Source organism: Bos taurus, chromosome 2 (assembly GCF_002263795.3).
Source record: "Bos taurus isolate L1 Dominette 01449 registration number 42190680 breed Hereford chromosome 2, ARS-UCD2.0, whole genome shotgun sequence".
Taxonomy (NCBI): Eukaryota; Metazoa; Chordata; class Mammalia; order Artiodactyla; family Bovidae; genus Bos; species Bos taurus.
The window spans coordinates 118,887,492-118,911,395 of NC_037329.1; the positions used below are offsets into that span (position 1 = coordinate 118,887,492).

At 35.0% G+C, this 23,904-nt stretch overlaps 2 protein-coding genes across 5 annotated transcripts in view; one reads left to right on the top strand and one right to left on the bottom strand.

The window, feature by feature from the left end:
• The window catches only part of PSMD1 (proteasome 26S subunit, non-ATPase 1), an 81,434-nt gene that overhangs the window by 22,316 nt on the left and 35,214 nt on the right, over positions 1 to 23,904 (top strand). For both annotated transcript variants that reach the window (NM_001101077.2, XM_059893056.1), the window contains 2 exon segments: positions 849 to 944; positions 2,933 to 2,997. In NM_001101077.2, coding sequence (NP_001094547.1) covers positions 849 to 944; positions 2,933 to 2,997 — 161 coding nt within the window.
• Positions 6,605 to 22,232, bottom strand: HTR2B (5-hydroxytryptamine receptor 2B). 3 transcript variants are annotated; one of them, XM_010802399.4, is made up of 4 exons: positions 21,750 to 22,232; positions 20,142 to 20,473; positions 11,723 to 11,923; positions 6,605 to 7,628 (listed from the first exon to the last, which is right to left on the bottom strand). In XM_010802399.4, exons 2-4 carry the CDS (start codon positions 20,365 to 20,367, stop codon positions 6,736 to 6,738), a joined length of 1,320 nt encoding a protein of 439 aa, XP_010800701.1. In that variant the 5' UTR covers positions 20,368 to 20,473; positions 21,750 to 22,232; the 3' UTR covers positions 6,605 to 6,735. The 3 variants fall into 3 exon arrangements, with proteins under 3 accessions (XP_010800701.1, XP_024855168.1, NP_001192377.1); XM_024999400.2 differs by lacking the exon at positions 20,142 to 20,473 and having other exon boundaries at positions 21,750 to 22,228; NM_001205448.1 differs by lacking the exon at positions 21,750 to 22,232 and having other exon boundaries at positions 6,703 to 7,628; positions 20,142 to 20,490.

Here is a 23,904-nt window from a genome sequence, read left to right on the forward strand (position 1 = left end):
CCTTTGCCTTTTGTCTTGTTTTTGAAAAACTGGAAAGTGAAAGTCACACAATCGTGTCTGACTCTTCACGATCCCATGGACTATAGCCTGCCCAGCTCCTCTATCCATGGAATTCTCCAGGCAAGAGTACTAGAGTGGGTTGCCATTTCCTTCTCCAGGGGATCTTCCTGACCTGGGGATCAAACCCAGGTCTCCTGCACTGCAGGCAGATTCTTTACCAACTGAGTCACGAGGAAAGCCCCTGTCTTGTCTACCTACCATATACAATATAGTAAAAATGGTTTTACTGTTGTAAAAACAAAAAACAAGATGTGTGTGTGTGTGTGTGTGTGTGTCTTGTTTTTACAACAGTGAAACGATTTTTACTGTATTGCATATAGTAAGTAGACAGTGGTAAACAGTACTGTCCTCTGTAATCTGATAAAAAAAAAATCCACTGCTACAGTTCATTGATAAAACTACTAATTATTTTGCTCAGCTGTCAAACTCCATATCTCTTCCACTCATAGCTCAGTGCCCAAGAATTAAGTGATAAGGTAAAAAGCAAATTAGAATAGCAAGCTTCTTTGTTTGACAAATGAAAGACATAAGGCAGTTGGCTTGAGTTTATACATACTAAAAAGTGTGAGGCAGCATAGGTATGTTGTACAGAATACTGGGAATTAAAAGTAGTTAGTTATTCCTGTGTTAGAGCCTTTAATTTTCCCATTCATTTAGAAAACTACCAACCACAAAATGGTTCTCTTTTAGTTCATTTTCTGCCTAAAACCAGCTCCCCTTATGGATGCAACTAAGCCTGTAAGAAGTTACTATTTGAAATAAGTTGATGATGTTGAATTATTTCTTAGGATCCAATTCTTCGACGATCTGGAATGTATACTGTAGCCATGGCTTATTGTGGCTCAGGTAACAACAAAGCTATCCGACGCCTGCTACATGTTGCTGTAAGTATTCTAATCCTTTGTTGTATAGAGATGAAAGGGAAAGTTTGCAGATGGACCCTCAATGTGTTGATGACTGTAACACCCACACCACATAATCACCACCAGTGGTCTCAGATTCATATTCTCTTCCATTGAATACAGTCAGCCATAACTGAGCACCAGGGTCACTTAGCTTTTCCAGATAATGGTGTGTCTTATTTGAGTAGAAGTCCTTAAAGTCATTCAGGGCAACTTCTGGAACTCTGTTCCGAGGGAAACCCTCGTTAGTAAGAAACAAGACCATGTGAATGTGTGCAGCCACCCCAGGGTAGGGAAATCTGATGAACAATAGAGACAACTTCTTTTTACCTGTGAAGTTAGCTTCCAGGTAACCCTGAGGGACATGCTCTGTGACAGGAGACACACTGCACAGGAGAGCCAATGTCCATGTTTTCCAGTAGGCTTTTTCCACTCATAGTCACCCAATTCAGGTGTAGTTTTCCAATAATGTTGTCTGATGACACAGTGGACATTCCCTATGTCTTCACGCAGGATGTTTCTACCATCTTGGTGCTGGGAGAAGGTAGACCCAAGGTCACCTTCCCATGCAAGAAAGGGTTTAATACTGTTAATATTTTTTTCTTCCTAGAGATGTTCACATCACACAGTATTTATTAGCAATTTATTATTTATCAGTGCAACATGTGGTATGTTCTAGATGTTTGTCTTTTGCTTAAGTTTAGGGCATATTTTTTTTTAAACAACAATGAAGAAACGATTAGATTTTTGGTGTGGGCCACAAATGCTATAGTACAGCTGAAATAATCTTTAAAACTATCCCTGAATCTTAAACTTCACCAAGCTGTAAAGGATTTTAAGTCTTGAAATGAAGAAATTCTCAGATGAATCTTTCTAAATTTGGGTAAGACATTCTAATAGAGGAATATAGTAGTCTGCCTGCCTTATACATGGATATATGTTCTTAAACAACCAATGAATGCCTGAAACCATGGATAGTACTGAAACATACTATGTTTTTTCATATACAGATATATATCCATACTTGTAATAAAGTTTAATTTATAAATTAGGCATAGTAAGAGAATACTTGAATTGCCAGTATCACTACTTCTGTGCTTTGGGGCCAGTATTAAGTAAACTAATATAACCTTTATTAAGTAAACCATTATTAAGTAAATTAAATAATGTAAGAACTAAATAAACTTAGCCATTATTAAGTAAACAATAATAAACTTTTAAGTAACCATTATTAAGTAAACTAGAGGTTATTTGTGATCCTATGAACTGCAGCCCACTAGACCCCTCTGTCCCTAGGAATTCTCCAAGCAAGAATACTGGAGTGGATTGCTATGCCCTCCTCCAGGGGATTTTCCCAACCCAGGGATCGAACCCAGGTGGATTCTTTACCAGCTGAGCCACCTGGGAAGCCCAAGAATACTAGAGTGGGTAGCCTATCCTTTCTTCATGGGATCTTCCCAACCCAGGAATCGAACCAGGGTCTCTTGCATTGCAGGCAGATTCTTTACCAGCTGAGCTACCAGGAAACCCTGTTTGAATATAAGCACTGTAAAACCCTGTGGATCTGATAAATGAGTGGGTAACTAAGTGACTGGTGTGTGAATAACAAATACAGCTTGGATACACTGACCAAAGGGTTATATCCCAGTTGGGACAGAGTGGGACAGCATGAGAATTCATCTCGATACTGAGAATGCATGCAGTTTAAAACTTGTGAGTTGTTTATTTCTGGAAATTTCCATTCCAGATAAATAAATTCAGACCACAGTTGATTGTGGGTAACTGAAACTGCTGAAAGTGAAACTGTGAATAGGAAGATAGCTAGGGTAATATACAAATGAGATCTAATTTACATTTAAATGATGTGGGCCACTCATATCAGTTTATTCTAGTAATAGAATGCATGCAATACAATGACTGTAGTAATAGAATGCATGTAGTATATAATCATCCTTTGAAATTTTTCCTAGGTAAGCGATGTTAATGATGACGTCAGGAGGGCAGCAGTAGAATCACTTGGGTTCATTCTCTTCAGGTAATTTCTAAGTTTTGATTCTGTTTATATTCCATTTCTATTTGTAATTGGTAGTTACACAGTAACTGACTCTGAGAAATCTATCTAGGTTCAGAATGTGGACCATTTAATAATAAAGTTAGTGTTGTTCCTCTGAAAAAGAAGCCAGTATGTTTTGAGAGATTGGGATGCTATTTGAGAAGTAGCAGTCCTCTTCTCATTTGGTAATTCAAATGGGATGCTGTCTTTCACACAGGCTTGTAGAGTTCTTGAAGCTCTTTAATGAGACTGAAAAGTAATAGGCTTCGTTAAAATGCAGAAGAGTGAACAATTTGCAGATGTGGAGATGCCCGTGGCATTATAGTATGGTTGTGATCCGGGGGACACACTCTGAAACCAACCTGCCAGAATTGAATCTTGGCTCTGCCACTTACTGAGTCACTCAAAGTCTGAGTGACTTAGAGCTTGTTACTTAGCCTCTTTGAATTTCAGACTCCTCATCTGTAAAATTCTGTAAAAGAGGTAGAGTAATAGTATCTAAGACTGTTTTTTGACAACTAAGTGAGTTAATATATCTAAAGCCCTTAGAATGGTATCTGGCACTAGTAAGTGCTAGTCAAGTGGGTGTGGGTAGTAGCAATTGTAATAGTGGCAGTAGGTGCAATAACACCTCTTAAAATAGTTCTGCTGTCTGATCTCACATAGTTTCTTTTCACTAAGGTACTTTAAAGTGCAACACAGGAAGATTAAAAGTACTTCTTTCAGCTCTTTTTTTGGCTGGATATTGGATATTCTTTTTTTGGATATTGTGATGAAATTGCACCATAATGTAGGGATGGGAATCTGAAGGAACAAGTAAGATGAGTTTCGTGTTCTTTTAATCTCTGGTACAGATTTTCTACCCCAAGTTCCTGGAATAAACCTTTGTTGTAAAGATTGTAATGTAATTCAACAAATAATATTTATACATATATATTTTTTCCAACAAATATTCGTTCAGCATCCATTGAACTGGTTAGAGGACCTTCTCTAAGATGCAAGATAGAAAGTTAGCCATTTAGTGTAGACACTAAATACTTTTTTCCTATTTTGGATAAAAATGTTGGCTAAAACAGCAAAGCTCAGATCCATATAAGCATGCTAATAGGTTTCTCCTTTCACCAGTCAGTTTGTTGAAGGAGGTTGTTTAACAAAATACTAATCTCCTTCAGTGTATTATCCTCTAACCCTCATTTGTCCAGCTTGTTCACAAAAACACTGGAGAGATTTCACTAAATCCTGTGGTATTTATACAGATCTGGTTTTCTTGCCTGGGAAATTCCATGCACAGAGGAGCCTGGAGGGCTACAGTACATGGGGTCGCAAAAGAGTTGGATACAACTTAGTGACAAAACAACTAGTCTGGTACCTCTAAAACAGAGTATGTGGTTAATTGGTTATTACTGATTTTAGTAGATTCATAGAAGTATCAGGTGTTCATTGATTTCTTTTCTAAGATCTGATAAAACCTATTTGTATTAAGCTATTCCACGTTTTTTCAGAAGATCTACAACAGACTCCACAGTTTAAATTTCTTGATTCCCATCCCTTTTTTCTCTTTTTGAACGTTAGGATATTTGCCACTTACAGTCCTTTTGTACCTTTGCCATTTTCTGTTTTTCCTCAGATTTGTCAGCGATGGTTCTATAATTATATTCACAGGTTCTGTTTCAGGGATGTGAGTCATTTAGCTTAGAGACTTGAACCCATTTAAGGTAGCCAGTCTCTTCACCTATTTTACATTTTGATCAGTTTTAACATTACTTTTTCTGGTCTAAAAATCATTCTCTTGAGACAAAAGATGGAAGCAGAATAGAAGCTGTGTAGTACTGTTTCCTTCCTGTTGTCTTTGGCATATCATTGTAGCCAATCTGTGATGCTAACCTTTCCTTATTTTTGCTCTAAGCTTAGACACAATTTAAAAACAAAAATTAATGGTTTTACTTTTGCCTTTCAGGGAGGGTTTTTTTATGAAAAGATAATTTTCATATGAGAAATATATTCTTTTAGGTGTACCCTTAGTAACTATTGGTTACCCTTAGTAACTTATAAAGAATCTTACTCATCAAGGTCTCTTCCTTTATTTATTCATTATCGGCTACTAATTCTTCCTATTAGTCACTTTATATTTTATATCATGTAACTCAGTCACCTCGTGTGTATATTCTGCCACACAGGAAGTTGAGTTTTCATGAAAACTGTTTTTTTTCTCCCTTTTTTAACCTGAGCATGCTTTGATCTCTAATTAACAAAATTCATTTCTGCTCTTGTATTTACTGTAGCTCACACATGTGCTCAATTCCCAGTTTCAGCAGCAGATGTCTTCCCTGAGCTGCTTTTAGGCTTTGCTAAGAATTCTCAGATCCAGCTAATGAATTATGTGTTTTTTATTTCTAAAAGGCCATTCAGGGTTTTGTTGTGTGTGTGTTTCCTTCATAATATGATTCTTATAAGAAGTAGAAACTATAAAAGATGTTAGGAATGCTTTTATCTAAAACTTCATGGATGAAGAAAATTAAACGTAATCAACTTGTCTAAGGTGCTGCAGTTAAAACCAAGTTCTCAAATTATTAATAACTAGTAAATGACACAGACTGGATTTGTTCCACGTCTGGCAGTGCAAGTTAAAATGACAAACCGATGAATAAAAAATTCTGTGCCAGAAGTTCAACCAACTCTTTGAGCAAGCTTGGGCAGCCATGATCTTATTTACAAATTCATTAAAGTTTAGGTTCCTGGATTAAAGTCCCATGCCTCTAGTTTACACATGCTCTTTGAGAAACACAAGGTTCATGTACCCAAGACTGTTTTCATTTGCTTTTTCTTCCTCTAGGAAACCTGCCTCTGCTCAGTAAATGCCTGGTATGAGCCATTTAACAAAGAGCTGTAATTCCAAGATCCAGTTCTTTTGTGTGATATCCAGATAGTCTCTTCCCGACCCCCTTTCATCAAGACAGTTTCCTGATCAGTGCAAAATTGTGGCTGCATTTAACTAAAGTGAAAGTGAAAGTGTTAGTTACTCAGTCATGTCTGTGGCCCGGTGGTCTATAGCCCACCAGGCTCCTTTGTCCATGGTATTCTCCAGGCAAGAATACTGGAGTGGGTTGCCATGCCCTCCTCCAGGGGATCCTCCCAACCCAGGGATTGAACCTGGGTCTCCTGCATTGCAGGCAGATTGTTTACCATGGGAAGCACCAGGGAAGCCCACATTTAACTAAGCCAAACTGTAAATGGCAGTCTTAGCTTATCTTCAGATGTGATCATTATTTGATACTCTTATTTTTAGACCTCATATCACTGTTGTTCTGCCTTGAAGACAAGGTTAATGCTTGTTTGTTTTGTTTATTTCATTCTTGGCATAGCTTAACATGCAGTTAGGAACTAAATAAATTCTTATGGTAGCATTGTTTTTTTGTATGGTGACATTGTATTTTTCTAAACCACAAGTTTATTGATTTATTAATTTTATTTCATTTGACTGTCTTAACATTTAACCAGTGTGCTGGATTGTTTTAATTTTCAACTCTACAAAAATGATTTTTTATTAGTAGTAGAATAGTTTTGCCCAAATAAAGAAAATTGGATAATCTTAATACATAATTCTTAATTTATTAAGAGATGATTTTTGATACATGATATAAAGTTCTTTATATAATTCTGGTATATTTATATTTTCTTCATCATCTTACTCATCATTATATTAAAATTGTGCCATTTCTACTATACGTAACTGATTTGCTCTTCAGTTTTGTCACCTTCATTTTCGGTGAGGAGAAGTGTATCTAGTAAAATGATGGATGAAGACTGAACGGTTGAACCTCGGAGCCTCATTGGACTCTGGTACATGGCAGGATTAATGCCATTTCGCATTCCATGTTTCATAAAAAATATAGAATTCTCTGCCATTGGATTCTGGAAGTAGATATTACTGGAGCATTTTCCAAGGGCTTTTACTGATGTGGGGGCTCGGTAATTGCAGGTGAGGTACCGGCCAAATGCATCCCGAAATGTCTTGTTGAAGAGAGTGTAGACCAGAGGATTCACTCCTGAGGAAACATAGCCTATCCACACAAATATCTCCAGGAGCATGTTGAGAGTCGTCTGGTTGCATGAGTCACATAAAACTAAAGTTACATTTGTAATAAAAAAGGGGCACCACATAAGTAAAAAGAGGAAAAATACAATCCCGAGAACCTTTGAGGCTCTCTGTTCATTGGAAATGGTCTGCACTGACTTTTTCCCTACTGTGGACATTCTTCGCATAAGTATGTCAGCACTTGCATTGGGCAGAGTTTTGTCCTTGTGAAAGCCATCCAGCATTGCCACTTTTTCTGGTGATGAGCAAGGTGTTTCATCCCTTTGGAAAACTGTGGACACAGTCAACCATGTTAGGCGTTGAGGTGGCTTGTTTTTGACCAAGTAAGCTTTCTTCTGTAAAGCATGGATAGTGAGAAAGTAGGTGACAATCATGATGGCCAGAGGTGTGAAGAAGGAAGCCAGTGAGCCAAAGAGCATGAAACTGCCAAAACGATCCTTTGTCAGCCCGCAGGTGATGTTGTTTGGGTTAGCCACATCAGTTTCTATCCCTTTAATAGGAACTGGAAGGGCAATGCCTAAGGAAAACAAGATAAACTGAGTTATGACCTTTGATTAGATCCTTTTAAAGTTTGTCTTACTGACATTTCACTGTTAGTATATGTTAATTCCTGGTACCCGAAGGCAGAATCAAAGCACTTAATCAATGGAAGATTTGACAAACAGAATCTAAGTAGGCAAACCTGCTGTTTTTAAAGAGACACGTTAGTGGTTTCAATTGTATAATTAAAGCGTCGCTGAAACTATATTGTACCCATGACATAGAGAATGTCTTCATTTATTCTCCACTTCACAGTATCTATTTTTGTTTCTTGAGCTATCCCGGGTTAAGGAAAGGAATATAGGAGAGAAGCTGCTTTTATCTTAATATCCCATGTGATTGAGCTCAAAAGACTTAAGAATACATTCATGCAGTATCTTAGTTCTGAGTTGATACCTATTTTTTAATCTCTGAGCTTACACAGTTTCATTTAACAGACAGTTTATCTTTTGATATTTGTGAATGTCTTTTAACTTCTTCTTTCTGACTTCTTAGGGAAAACTAAGGGTTCATTGTTTTTTATTAAATGTTACTTAAGAGTTTGTGGTCATGAAATTTATTTTCAGGATTGCATTTTCCTCCATTAGAAATGAAAGCAATACATTTCATGCTAATTTTCTTATACTTTAAATATTATGAAGTAGGTATTTAAATATGATCTTGCTTATTAGTAAAATAGCTTATTAGGAAGAGAACACAAGGGTTGGCCCTAATCTTTTCCCTTTGAAACAGCAGATATTTTAAAGTAAGTCTGAGTTAATTGATCTTTAGACATCTCTAGGATTCTTGAGGTATCATAGAAGGATTCACTTCTCTGAATCTGAACATATTCCTGTCATCTACATCGCCTTTTTATTGTAGCATGGAGACCTTGACAAGAATGTATTCCTCAAACCCTTTCTAATGAAGGCTGCTGCCTTGTCTGCTTTTTCTCAGGTACATCACCAGAAAGATCATCTGTATACTTTCTGTTCTACACTAGGGGTCAACAAACTGTGGCTCAGTGGCCAAATCTGGCCTGTCTTCCATTTTTGTAAATAAAATTGTGTTGGAACACAGCCATACCCGTTGTTAATATATGGTCTGTGGCTGCTTTTGTTCTCCTGCTGCTGAGCTGAGTAGTTTTGACAGAAATCATACAGAATCTGTAAGACCAAAACATTTACTATCTTGCCCTTTGCAGAAAACTTTCGCTGGTCCTTCTGTCCTATTACTTCCAGTAACCATTACACTGTTCTCCCCACTATACCCCCACCCCCTCAAAAGCACATCTCTTTCAAAGCCTGTGTAAGCTACTTACACTGTTCTCCATCTGGATCCTCTACCAACCTCCAGGATATATTGTCTGTCTTCCTTAATGGGTTTAGCCCTTTGCTATAGTTTTCTATCCCCTGTTCCATTCTATCATCTTCCATAATTTCATCCCATTGATGACTCTTCTAATGCCTAAGGTTATATTTCTTGAACTCTTCACCTCCAGTTATTTGTTTGCATTCCTGAAGCCATCCATCAGTTCAGTTCAGTCGCTCAGTCGTGTCCGACTCTTTGCAACCTCATGAATCGCAGCACGCCGGGGCTCCCTGTCCATTACCAACTCCCAGAGTTCACTCAGACTCATGTCCATCAAGTCAGTGATGCCATCCAGCCATCTCATCCTCTGTTGTCCCCTTCTCCTCCTGCCCCCAATCCCTCCCAGCATCGGAGTCTTTTCCAATGAGTCAACTCTTCGCATAAGGTGGCCAAAGTACTGGAGTTTCAGCCTTAGCATCATTCCTTCTAAAGAAATCCCAAGGCTGATCTCCTTCAGAATGGACTGGTTGGATCTCCTTGCAGTCCAAGAAGCCATCCATAAGCCCACTTAAAATTATCCCATATCTAAAATCATGAACGGTTATTTCCCTTTCTTGTCCTGCTGCTCTTCATTACTGTAGAACTTCTTTTCACAGTTATCTTGACCTCTAGTTCATCCTTCTCTTTTTCCCACATTCCATTAACTCCCATCAAGGCTCATGTTATCTTCTCAACCAGCTTGTTGGTCAGTAACCTTTGTCTTCTCTGGTATTTTGTATACCTTACCCTGTTACTCTCCTTTCAACCTTACTGTTGTCAGGTATTACCTGGGATAACTGTAAATCCAGAAGAAGAAAGTGAGCTCTTTTCAGCACTTTCAGAGTTTAAAAACTGAACTAACATCATTATCTGCCTTTTCTTTTACAAATTTGTTAAATTGTCATTGGTTCTACAGCATAGAGTGTGATAAAATGAAAATGGCATTGATCTTGGCCTTTGTGCTAAAAACCATAGGTCTTTAAGCCAACTATTTAAATCCTCTAGGTTTCTTTTCTCATCTATAGAAGGAAAAAATAGGTTTGTAAGATCCCTTGTAAGCTGTAAATCTGAGGTCATCTTTTTATTCTTTTCTTCTGTATACTTAGTACTTACTATGAGACCATCTTCCTGAGTGAAAAGATTCTTTTTCTTATTTTTGTATTCTTAGTGTCTAACATATAAGCACTCTATAAATTTGATCAGTTTTATCAATGTAAATTCATGTCATCCAGGCTTAATCGAGGTACAGCTTCTACCAACAGGCTCTATATTGGCTTGAATATATATTTCAGTTTCACATGTTTTAATTCTTAAGGAGCCGTTTCTCCTATTTTCCCTCTACCTTTGCCCTGTCCCCCATTCCACCCCTCGCTTCCACCCTACTGCAACACACACTGTTTCCCTTTCCTTTCCTCTCTTTGCCCTGAGCTTACCAAAAAGATATGGGGTTTTTGACATGAACTTCAGTTTTCTTTCTCTCCACTTTAAATTTTGGCAGTTGTCACCCATTATCTCTAATGCCCTTTCCATAGCTTCTTTTTTAGGGGCCTCTTCTGTTCTATCAATCAGCCTCTTTCCCCAAAATTAGCTTTTTCTCACTGCTTGCAGATAAATAGACTTCTCCTTGACTCTTAATGTCTTCCCAAGCCAGAGTAGTAACACTCCTTACTTTAACCTCCAAAGTTTTCAAAAGAGAGTTGGTCTTGGTATCTGTATTCCAAGAATATGTAGGTCATTTTCAATGTCTTGCTTTCTTTTTTCCCCTAATCCCCAGTGTCTTTTTTTTTCTCATTAGAGAAAGAAGTCACATCTTTACTTGATTTCTTTCTAGCATTTCAAGTCTCTCGATTATTTCAAGTCTCTCTTGATTTTTTTCCTCTTTGAATTTTCCGTACTGGGAGAAGTGAACATAGTGGTCAATCTGTTAATGATCATTGTAACTGTTGTGAATCTGTTTGTGTTTGTGATATTAGCTTATAAAAGATTTGAGTTACCATTTATGCTTTACTTCATTCTCAGATACTCTAATATAGCAGCTATCTTTGAGTATTAAAGATGGGCACAGGGGCATAAAACAGTTAAGAAATATAATTTTTTCCAGAAATTATTTCTGAATATCATTTATATCTCTCTTAACATTTCTAATTAAACACATTCAAGGACTTCCTTGGTGGTCCAGTGGTTAAGACCCCACACTTCCACTGCAAGGAGTACAGGTTCAATCCCTTGGTTGGCGATCTAAGATCTCACATGCCATGCAGTATAGCCAAAAAAAAAATTTATAAACATGTTCAAAACACTTAAACAGACACTGATGTGTCTAGTCTATATACGTATTAATTTCCAAGGTGACTATATGAACTTTGATATTGACATAAAATGTTTTGATTCTTTTTTCTCATTTCCTATTTATTTTCTTAGGTGTTATTTAAGATGCATGGCATTTTTTGGTGTTACTTTAATAACATTTCAAGATTCTGTATGCTACCTAGGCCTTAATGATTGGTTGACAAATATGAAAACCTTTTCAGATTTAGTCTTCCTGCATGTCAACAACAAGCCATGAACTTTTCTGCTTTTTCACCTTTTTTGTGATACAATGGTTTAGAAGCTATATGATGAGTGTAATGTTATGAGGAGTTTGTTTTGATGTATCACTGTCTACCAGGCCTGATAATCTCCTAGCCAAAAGGAACCAAAGGCATGTATACCCCACCCCACACCCTGGCATTCCCCACATACCTATTGAAATTAACCACACCACGATAATCTTGATGAATGCTGTAGCTCGTGAGTTATATTGATTGGCCTGGATTGGCTTTTTGATGGCTATGTAACGATCCACTGAAATGGCGCAGAGATGCAGAATGGATGCAGTAGAAAAAAGAACATCAAGAAATAACCAGGCAGGGCATAGAACAAGTGGGAGGGGCCACATAGCCTCTGAAAGAAAGGAAAAAACAAAAACATATTCTCCTGCAGTTTCTTTTTTAACTGATAAATATTTTTTAACCTTTTTCAATATTCATCTGAAATTTTACAACTTAACTTCCAAGAAAACTTCAGATAATAAAGTTGACAATATATACATTTCTGTAGATGGCACCTTTTAAATAGATTTTGTTTTGTATAGTAATTACAACTCTTTCTAAATCAGTTTAGCATTTTTAGCATGATTTTGACCTTTACTCTTTGTCTATTTCTTTTGTAATTTTTTAGAAATGTATATAGTGTTACAGCTTAATTTTGCTATTCTGATAAAATTTATTTTTAAGCTGCTATTTAAAAACAACAACAACACCTTTTGCCAGATAGAGGAAGCAGTGTAATGTGGCAAAAATAATATTAGCATGGGAGTCTCAGGCTTGGGATTTGGGCTCATTTCTAGCATTAACTAGCAGGAGCAGCATGAGCCTTGTTGATAGCAAACTCTAGTTTGGTGAAATAACTAAGTGGAATGACTTGAGTTTTCCTTTTGACAGAAGGAGTTCTGAAATAAAGTTTGCAGTAGGAATGGCTTTAGGTTATTCCAGAGAAAAGTGGATTGTTACCCTTCCAAAAGTCCATCCTTCACTCTAAGCACTTGAGATGTAATACAGATTTTTGGTTTAAAAAGAACATCTCATTATTAGGCATGGTGATTAATTTAACAGAGTATTTAAAAAGCATTTATACCTCATACCTATACCTCATACAGTCTTAAACACTTTAGAATATTAAATTTTTTAAAAAATTTCAGGTTTAGGATATGCTATTGAATATTCTATGTAGTTTTCCAATAAACTTACTTAGAAGAGTATCCATACATATATGAATTTGATAGACTATACATTGTACATATATACTCACTACTATATTTTTTTGCAGTTTTAAAACAACTAAAATTTATTATAGCATTTTCCCTAGAGTATTTCAGTTTGAATCCATTTTATAAACACATAAATTTTAGAACTTTCTATAAAGGCACATTGCTTCTGTGTAGAACAAATGCCATACATATGAGATTATCTAAACCCTTTTTATGGTTTAATTGTTGTATGTCCACTGACGAAATGTAAACTACTTTTCTTGGTTTTTGCAAGTGTATCTGCCTTTGACAGGTATAAAATAATTGAGGTAATTGGAGGGGGAACGAAGATTACCTCAGGATTTCAGAGCACCAAGAGACCCTTTAGTTGTAAACTGTTTAAATTCAGGAAGTCTTAGGGGTGGAGAGAGGTTAGACCCCACCCCAGCCCCACCCCACCAAAATAAAGACTATAATTTAGGGAAAGATGTTTTAGATAGACTTGAATTTCTTTTTTTTTTTTTAAGAATCAAGTAGGATCTCAGTGAAAAATACTTGGATATTTCACCAAAAAAGCTAGCAAAGTTGACAAATATTCCCATTGGTGCCTTCTGCTTCCGCAGTTGGTATGTGGCATTCCCAACAGGAATATTAAAATATTTTTTAAATCAGTATTGAGTTTTTTTTTTATTGAAAAAGAATAAATGATTCCTTTGTACTTGGTTGCATCTTCAGCAGATTCTTTAAAAAGGCTTTAAAGCATCAGATGGAGGGAGTAATTCATACTTTTAAGTAAATTACTTTAATCAGGCTTTTCCTACTTCATTGAATTGGGGTGGGGATAAGGGATGGAGATAATAAAATTTAATCACTGAGCTGGAAGGGACCTTAGAGATTATATCCTGATTTTGCAGATGGGTAAAATCAGGTATAATTAAGTCTTTAAGTGTGAGGGGGAGCATTTATTTATCAAAATTTACTAAAATGTAAATGTTAATTGAAAGTGTTCTTTAGGACCTTGCTACTCAAGATACGCTCTTCAGATCTGCAAGTATCAACATCACCTGGGAACTTTTTAGAACTGCAGGCTCCCTACCTGCTGAATCAGACTGCAGGTGAAGGAAATAACCTTAGGTGATTTGTATGCAGATTAGTGTTTGAGAAGCCCTGCTTTCTTGAAAAGGTTGTTTATTGAGTTTGCTGGCATAGGATAGGCACTCAGAATTCCACATAAAAAACTTAATGGGAGACTGCTCAAAATAAACAAAAGAAATAAAATATGGCAGAGATACTTGTGTTTAGGAAGAATCTAATCAGTTAGATTTTCTCCCTCTTAGCTGTGGTGTTCAGTTTTCTTTTTAATTAGCAGGAAAGGACCTTGAACAGTCAAAGGCAGCAGTGTATTCTTTGACCTGAGCTTAAGGAAATTAATGGCCTAAATAGAGTGAAAAGAATCATCTATGACTGAGTTTTGCAGTGGAAACTATTTAAAAGTGAGGCTGCATTTTAAACTCTCCTGAAGTTCAGGTTTAGAACTGAGCAGCAAACAGGAAAATACTTAAATCTAGAGCTACAGCCAGAGATTCTAATCATAGTTAAAGATTTTAAAAGGCAGTTAATTAAGGTCTTATGTCTTAGGCTTCCTCTTGTAAAATGCCTGCTCTCTATCATCTTTTAAATGGGTTGCTAATAATTTACATTTGCCTATTTAGCTATTCTAATTTTGGATTGTATTCTTTTCAGTTCTCGTCTGGAAAATTGTGGTCAGAAATCTAGTAGCCGCGAGCAGCAGGCCACAATAGAACTCTCATATTAAAAGTACATATCTCTGGAATTGAATTGTTTGACCTACATACTTCTGATTGTGAACTAAGAGGGAACGCTCTTTAGTCTTGATTTTAGCTAAGCCTAGAAGCCTTGTTAGCTTTGTTTTCCAGCAAAAAGAATTTATAAACTCTACAATTTTGGAGCAGAAAGGGGTTACTAAAATTAATGCAGATCATTAGAATATTTTGCTTTAGTCAGTGCTTTCTTAATCAATAACAGTAGAAATGTTGAAGCGTGATAGAGAATTTTCTTTAAGAAAGAAAGAGACTGAGATTTAGGATTAAGAGTGATAGATCTTTTTGTTTAACCTTTATGATTCCAGGTTTCATGAGATATTAGTGAGTAGGCTGTTTTTATGAAACTAACAAAAGTAACAGATGATTGGATTATATTATAGGAATCTTTTATACAAAGCCAAAATAATTGCTTAAGTAGAATTCATGTAATATAATAATTTATGCAAGTTAAAAACAGCTCTAGACATTCTCAGTTTATAAAAGGACTTTTCCTAGTCCAGATATTTTCATTCTAAAATTGTTTTCTCAGTTAGTATGAATTTGACAGGCTTGAGGTCAGAAAAGTTTGTTACTACTCAGAGTAACTGGAAAGGTTTTAAAGATTTATAATTTCATTTATTTGTTGCAATGTATTATGTCTAACTTATTTCCATAAGAATGTAATGTATTATTTCAAATGGAAGTTAAGATTTACATAAACAGAAAAGTGTATCTAAGAATCTAAGGGAAATAAGTTATCAGATACTTAAACTAAATTAATTCCTGAGGCTCTATTTTTTTTAATAAAAACTGTTACAGAAGAAAAAACATTTAAATTATATAGTATGTATCATTTAGTATGAAATATAACTTAAAATAATATTGGGTTCTGCCTTGTCTCTAGATAAAATTCTGTGGCCCTCCTGTTAAGATCAAGTTATTTAAGATAAAATGTTGCCTGCTTGCCAAATACAACAGTTTTGGTTGATACAATTTCTCATTTCATTTGAGAAAGCAGAGTAAAAGAGGTTAAGAGTGTGAATTCTAGAATTAGTTCTCCTAGGTTCAGATAATATCATTTATTTATTCCTATGTCTTCCCTTGTAAAATGAGGATGACAATAATACCATTTTATAGAGCTGCTTTGAGGATTAAATACAGTGATGCGTGTAAAGTGTTTAGAACAACGTCTGGCATACAGAAAGCACCCAATAAATGTTAGTTCTTATTACTCTTATTGTTTGGCAGAAACTAGCCAACTAATCCAGCCATTAAAACCCTCCCACTTATAAACAATGAGCTGTATCATCAGTATAAAATCAGTGTTTGTCTTCTTGCCTTCGGTAGCAAAATGCATCCAATTAAAATGAAAACTCTACTTCAGAAAAAGGGCATGAGAACATATTTAACTGTTCAACTCTTAACTAAATTTGTCATGAAAGTATGCTTTTACTAAAGTTGAATTTTAACTATTTATATCAAATATGGCTAAGAAGCATAAATAACCTGTGTGCATTGCCATGCCTTTTTTGTTTTGTTTTCTTTTGGGTGAGTTGTTTGTTTGGCTTTCTTTTTAACTGGTATAGAAACCTGAATTTTTAAACCACAAACTTGGCTTCTTGATGACATAGACTAATTTTCATCTGAAACTTGCTTATCCTTGGGGCAAGTTTTTAGTTTGAAAAGCTGAGTTATGCTGTTAGTTTGGAAAGTAATTGACATTAATCTCTGAATCTGGGACATAAAAGATTTCCCTCTTGAAGATTTAAAGACTATTTTTAAAGCCATTCCAAGGGGACTCTGTTCATTGAGGTATGTAGTTCTTGAAGATACTGGAGCAGGACAAGTCCTAAATTGCCCTAATGTCCAGAAAGGACATAGTTTTCAAGTATGTTTTTTTTTTTTAAATCTCAGAAATTCTTGTTTCTATATTTATCTTCTGGAAAAGACAGCTAGATCAGTGCTTAAATTTTTATTACAAAGCTTCTTTGTTTTTGTTATTGTTGTTTTTTCACTGTATTTGAGCATATGAAGGATCATAGGGTTAAATGTCTAATATAGTGTTATAAATGTTTCGAGTGATTTAATACTTGTGAAAATTTTACATTGGTTTTTTAAAATTTCCATTTTTCAGAAAGAAGTGCCTTTAATTGCTTTGCTCCCTTGTTTTTTCACTGTATAAATGAATAACTGATTTTTTTCTCTTTTACTGCTATACATTTATTTCATCTCTGGTCAAACTCATATCTAAACTAAATATTGTATTTAAGTATATAAACCTTTTGCATGTTGTACAAATACTTGCCAAATATTAGTGTATAATATGTGCTGGGACCTACTTGACAATTTCACAGGATAGTGGCAGTGGAAGATTCAGCATAGCCATTTTACACACGGGGTGCTTGAGCTCTGATATGTTGTTAAGTGACTTGCCTAAGCCAATACAAGAGAACCAGGATTCAAAGCATATGGTATCTTGCTTCAAATGAACCCCCATATTTCAGCCATTTTATATGCCCACTTTCAGCTGCACCACAGATACTGTTTCAACTTACAGATCATGAAACATTGTTTTAAATTTGTTATAAAGAAGCCAGTAATGACCAATGGATGACCAAATGTGTCCCTTTACATTTTAAATAATTTGTTTAATGGGAGAAGGGAAAGTTCAGAGACATTCTTAAACTGTAAATAACCTGTCTTTTTTATACTGGCATATGATACTCTTTTTTCCTTTGCGTTCTACTCAAATATGTCTAACCTAAGCATCTTCAAGCCTTAAATTATACGCTACTAATTCATGATCATAGTTTTTAAGAATTATAGACAAGACAGTGAAAAAACTAGAAAGTAAAGGTTAAGTCCAATGCTCCCAAGGAGGAAGAAGTGACAGAAAAGTTAATGTAGCACAATTTATTTGAAAAACCATGTTATATCAGTCATCATAATCTTGGTAAAATAGAAATTCAAATACTGTATAATCAAATATGCAAATTATTGCTTCGATAAAATGTTACTCAGTGTAAAAGCCACTTTAAAATTGTCAGTGCTGTCCTTTTTTTTTTTAATTTAATTTTGTTAGAATATAAAGTTTCAGTGTTACTTTCTTTAAATTTCCCTAAGATAACTGAAATAACTCTTATCACTAATAGTGGTAGTTAATTTTTTTTAATTTCAATAACCAGGGATACTTTTGTTTGTACAGACTTCAGAAATTCTGAAGATTTTTCCTATAATGAAAGAAAAATGCACAAAATCTACCCCTGCATTTTAAAGTTACAGAAATTCTTATAAATGCATTGATTTAGTTAACACATGAAAGGTCATTTAAAAACTCAACAGTATTTGAACTCAGGTCCCCATTTATAATATACGCAGTTCCAAGTTTATGAATGCATCCTTTTGAAGCTTTTAAGAGGGCAACATGCATTTTCTCGTAGAAGTAGAATGTTTTCAATAATGAATTAATGCAGTAATAAATAGTGGTTCTCAATTTAGCTTGTTTTTAAAAATCTACTAACCTTTCTATGCAGCTTAGTTACTGATAGCAGAAATGTTTTGGGCTATGAAAGTTTATTTTGTAATTAAAAATTTACATTTGAAAGAACAAAATGAAGTTAAAAGTGTGTATACATAATAATTTTTTGAACATAGATAGGAAGATGTTCTACATATTGTATGTTAAAATATGTTGGATTTTTTGCTCTTATAGCTAAGAATATCTTGGGCCCCAAATATTTAAATATAAACTTAGTTTTCAGCTGCTGTATGCCTGCTGTTTTCCTGTGAAATACATGGGATTATCACTGTTACCTGCTCTTATATTTTGTTTATCAGCTTACTTTAATGTCATGAAACTTTGCCTTTTAAGATTCCTTAACTGTCTAACTGTTGGTTAAGTGTCTACAACAGTGTTTTGCAAATACCAATAGATGATTGATACTTATAAACTCATGGATTTTAAAGTTAAAATACATTTCAATCTCATTTATTCAGTGTAACATGTCAATTAAATTTTGTTTTGTAGTTGGGATGAGCATTTTAACATTTTCCGTATGCCTAACAGCACAGTTTAAAGAGTAACTTCACACATTAAACTGTTGTGCACATGGAGATAAGAATTTGAATTGGTGTCTGTACAATCTTTACCAAATATGCATAAATGTTCCTATATAATCCTCATTTACTTCTTTTAAACTTTATTCAGAATTAAGATTGTTTAGGCTGACCTATAGAGTAGATTTCTCAATCATTTCCCTGGTTGTGTGTTGCACTGGATTTTTACAAACTTACCAGAGAGGGGATAGATAGAGAATACTAATGAAGAGAGAGTCTTTTAAAGCAGAAAAGACATTACTATTTGTCCCACCAAAGAATTTAACACCTAGCTAAGAATGGAAAGTTTTAGCCTGTCACCATGTAATTGTATTTGAGGGATCAAGTATTAATATTAGATACCTTTCTATAATTACTTATAAAAATGTAACATTTAACCTGAATACAATGAAACATGCAATCTAATTCTAGTTAATAAATTTTACTTCTATAACCTGAAATATTTTTATCTTCACCATATAAGCAACTCTAAAAAGCTCTATTTGCTGTAAATAATCATCTTCTTCAGCAATTAATGAATGGACTATCAATTTATGTCAAGCATTAAATAAGTTATATACCCTTTTAATGCTGATTCTTGAAAGCCTTCATAATTCATCATCAGAATTGTATTTACCCAAATTATATAACTAGAGATGTTATGCATGAATCATAAACTACTTGCATCATTTTAATATCGTTTTCTGTTTTATTATGACAAACTAAAATTTTAGTTCTAATTATGTTTTAAATTCTTGTAATAACTCAGATTTGGTCATTTATTTTAATAACTTAGAGGTCTTATTCCTCTAACATACATCAAGGACATGAATGGTCAGAAATTATAAAAATTAAACAGATGGATCATCTCTTGGGATTTTCTGAGCCAGACCATTCCTTAGCAACTAAACATAATTTTTTGTTAACACAACACATGTGTAACACTTCAGTTTAAGTACACAAACTATAAAGAGCTATAGCAAGACTTTTCAGAACAATTCCAATTGAAATTTGAGTTTAGAGATTTATTTCAGCATTTAGTGATTCAGAGATCTCATTATTAATAATTAACCCAGCACATTAACTGTCACAGTAGTGTTCTAGCTATTGCTTTATCAAGAAAAAAAAGTACTAGTAATGGGATAAAGTATAGAGTCGTCTCTTCTTCACAATAAGTTTTAGGTAATACATTCAGAATATATGAATATTGCTAACTTGGATGACTTCTTAATGATTGTTTTAGGTGACTGAGAGGGAATAGAATTGTTTAAGAAATTATTTTTTGCTCTTTAAAACTGATTATCAACCATAGAAAATGATGAAAAATGAGGGACTCTTTACTCCCTGTATCTTTAAATAGTCCAAATTCATATTTAAACCCTGAATGAGTATCCATTTCTCTAATAGTATATCATAGTTCTGTGGTTTGATGGCAAGAACAAAGTGAAATACTTACCAAACATTATTGTTAAGAGGGCAATCGGCATCACAAACAATCCAACCAGCAAGTCGGCCACTGCCAGGGACATTAGGAAATAATTGGTAGCATACTGCAACTTTTTCTCCAGTGAAACAGCCAGAATAACAAGGATGTTGCCACCAATTGTGGGTATTATCACCATGAGTATCAGAAGAGCTGCCCATCGCGGTTTATTTCCCTGTTCCTCACCAGTCTGTTTCATTTTCTCTGTTATTGATTCTGTCTGTAATCCAGACCAGTTAGAAGAGATTAAGTGGTCAAATGAGCTCAGCAAAACATGCCCAGGACTTGTGCGTTGCTCGAATATTCTAAAAGAGAAAGCCATTCGCTGTTTTTCTTTGATTTGATCTGATTCCAGACACTGATCAGCATGGTCAGTAGCTAAGCTGGTCATCTGCTTTTTTAAGGCTTTGTACCCATGCCAAACACTCAAGGCCAAAGTTGACTCCTTCCTTAAAAAGAGAATTTCAAGTTCTATAAAATGAAAGTGTAAGTACATCTGTCCATGTCTGTAGGTGAGGCCCGAGTGGTTAGTGTTCTGCAGAGGCTCAGGTTTCGGAAGGCTTAGTGAAAGAAACTGATAGCTGTGGGGAAGAAAGGCTATTTTTTGGTTTCTCTCTCTCCCTTTTTTTTTCTTGTTGTGGCAGAATCGAGTTTGAATTTGAATGCCAAAGAGTTCTCCCTAGATATAAAATATATCAATTGCATTATTTTCTTTATTTCTTAATAAAACCCAGTTTAAAAAAGCAGTTGAATTTATTAGTAGCCCCTCCCTTCTCCATAGGTCTCTTGTGCATTTGTGACAATACAACCAGTTCTAAAATCATATATATGCCTGATATGTTCCAATTAGTGAAGTGGGAGATACATTAATTTTTTTCAGTGGTATAATGAAAACCTAGGTGCTTCCTGACCCTTGATTGTCATTTTACCTTTACTTTAGAATATGTACAGAAGATTAGAAACATCCAAACACCAAACAGAACTTTTCATACACACTGGCCTTCTACCCAGAAACACTCCAAGCCCCCACCCCCACCCCCCCGCCCCACCATGATTTACCAGCATAGGAATCCTTATTTGTAATTAGATTTGGTCGGATCAAGTTTATTTTAATACTCATATAAATGCCATTTTTATAAAACATTTTTATAACTCATTCTAAAAAACTGGGGTTTCTAGAACTCCTTTATAGTTTGAAAGAAGAGGAGAAAGTATTCCTAGGATCCAAATAACTGTTTTTACTTGTTTCATCTTTCAAAGAAAGCATGTTTCTGTACAGATATTTTCCAAATTTATCACTTTATGCCAAGTTTGAACCAGTTATTTTTTTAAGTAGTAATTTCTTTTTTTCTTAACCTTCCCAGTTTCTGAGGCAAGGAGAGGAGGCTAGGAGGAAGATTAAATCATTTTTTCATAAAGCCTTACAAATCCCACATTAAAATCTTCCCTTTAACATTTGTAAATTTTTCATTTTGGTTTTTCAAGCACTGAGTAGAAATAAAAAATTATGGTAGCAGAGTTTTGTAAGAAAGAAAAGGAAAAGCCTTTAGATTAACTCTATATTTATCTATGGGTACTTACCTCTTATTTGCGGGTTACTCTCCTAAGCGTGTCATATGATCTACTCAGGAGACCTGCTTGCTGCTGTGGTGGGAGTCCTCCTCCCGTTGACTTATTCTGAGCCTCCAGCACTGGTGCTTCAAATCATACAAATGTGTTGTGTAGCTGTAAGCGTGCCAAGGAGGTTGTTTCATCTTCGATACACTCGTTTTTAGAGAGTAGCAGCATTTATTATAATTCATAAAATCACCAGTTAAATATGTTGAACCAATTCATGATCCTTATTCAAGTTATATTCTTAAGAGCTGTCTTTAATTTGGGGGACTATGATAAACTCTGTCATTATAGCTTAAGATAGTTTCGTTTTCAATTAACCCTAGGCTGTTTTTCCTAATTGAGAAAAAATAAGATACAGTCTAGAGATACTGGAGCTTTAATTCTGTGGAGATTCTGCCCAGTGAGCCTTAAAGTGATTTCCAGAGTTTTAATTTCTACCAGTGAAACATGTGTCTTATGTAGCTTTCATGCCTTTGTTGTGGAACATAATTAATTTGCTCTGATTGCAACCTTATATAGAAGAACACAGGAAGGTTTGAATTGTACATGCGTATACCCCTCTCCAGTACTCTTGCCTGGAAAATCCCATGGATGGAGGAGCCTGGTACGCTGCAGTCCATGGGGTCACAAAGAGTCGGACACGACTGAGCGACTTCACTTTCACTTTTCACTTTCATGCATTGGAGAAGGAAATGGCAACCCACTCCGGTGTTCTTGCCTGGAGAATCCCAGGGATGGGGGAGCCTGGTGGGCTGCCGTCTATGGGGTCGCACAGAGTCGGACACGACTGAAGCGACTTAGCACCAGCACCGTATAAGTTTTAGAAGAGACTTTTTCATTGCTTATTTTTAAAAAGATGACCTCTGGATTTGGCAGTTGATTCATTGGCAGTTTTTTGGGGTTTTTTTCCCCCCCTATGGATATATTGGGAAAAGTGTATGATAGGTAATGAAAATATATTTCTGCCTTATTTTAGAAAATTAGTGTAGAAGTCTTAACAGCTATGCTATCTAAGCATCCTTAAACTAAAAGACTAGCTTTGTATTAGAACTTCGGCATTTTCAGAGCTTCCCTTTAAAAGATTATGTAATAGGGGACTTGCCTATTGGTCCAGTGGTTAAGAGTCCACGCTTCCAGTGCAGGGAGTGCAGGTTCAATCCCTGGTTGGGGAACTAAAGATCCCACATGCTACACAGAAATAGATAAAAGATCATCATACATCACTCATATTTTTAAGTTATTTAATTACTTCTCTGTTGACAATAGCATTTATGCCATTTCAAATTTATGTTCCTTAGCTTGTGTGAAAGTTACCAGAAAATATTTTGTTCAGTTCTACTGAGCACTTCAGATTTTATTCAATATTTGCTGCTTTATTTTAACTCAAACTTAAATATTTTAGAAAAAAATATTTACTAATAATTTTGGGTGAAGACAAAATAATCCTCAAGAACAATCAAATAAATTTTAATGTGCCAGAATTTCTTTTCAGGAATATGGAAATACCTTATAATAGTGCTTTATTCTGAACCACAGTTTGGCTTCTGTGCTCATGCAGGCAGGTAGGTATCTGCAAAACAAGTAATGTCAGATTGGAAATAGCACCATTATATTTAATGAAAAGACATGTATGAAGTAAACCTTCATCAATTTGTGTTTACAGATAAGTTTTTAAAAATATTCATTGAGTATGTTATAAAAATACCGACCATTATTATTATATAATTCTGTGTCAATACTAACCCTTCTACCCACATTGACTCATTTCTTTTTTTAAACCTTAACTAAAAATAGTTAAAATTGGTTCCTAGAATGTTTTTATTTTATATTTATATTTTTAATTAGCTTAATGGCTAGGGACCATAAGAAGTTAGAACAACTACTTATTGTTGTAGTTAACAACAACTTTGAGTTATCAGAAGCATAGCTGACAATCAGAGAGAAAGCAAAATAATAATACTAAATAAAAGAGTAGATGAATCTAATTGACAAATAACTAAATCTGTGCTCTAAAACCTCATGCACATTAGGTAGAAGACTGTCTGTAAGTCACCACTTCAAATCTTTTTTACACTAAACACACACAAAAACTTGTCTTTCCCCTGTCTTGAATGAAAAA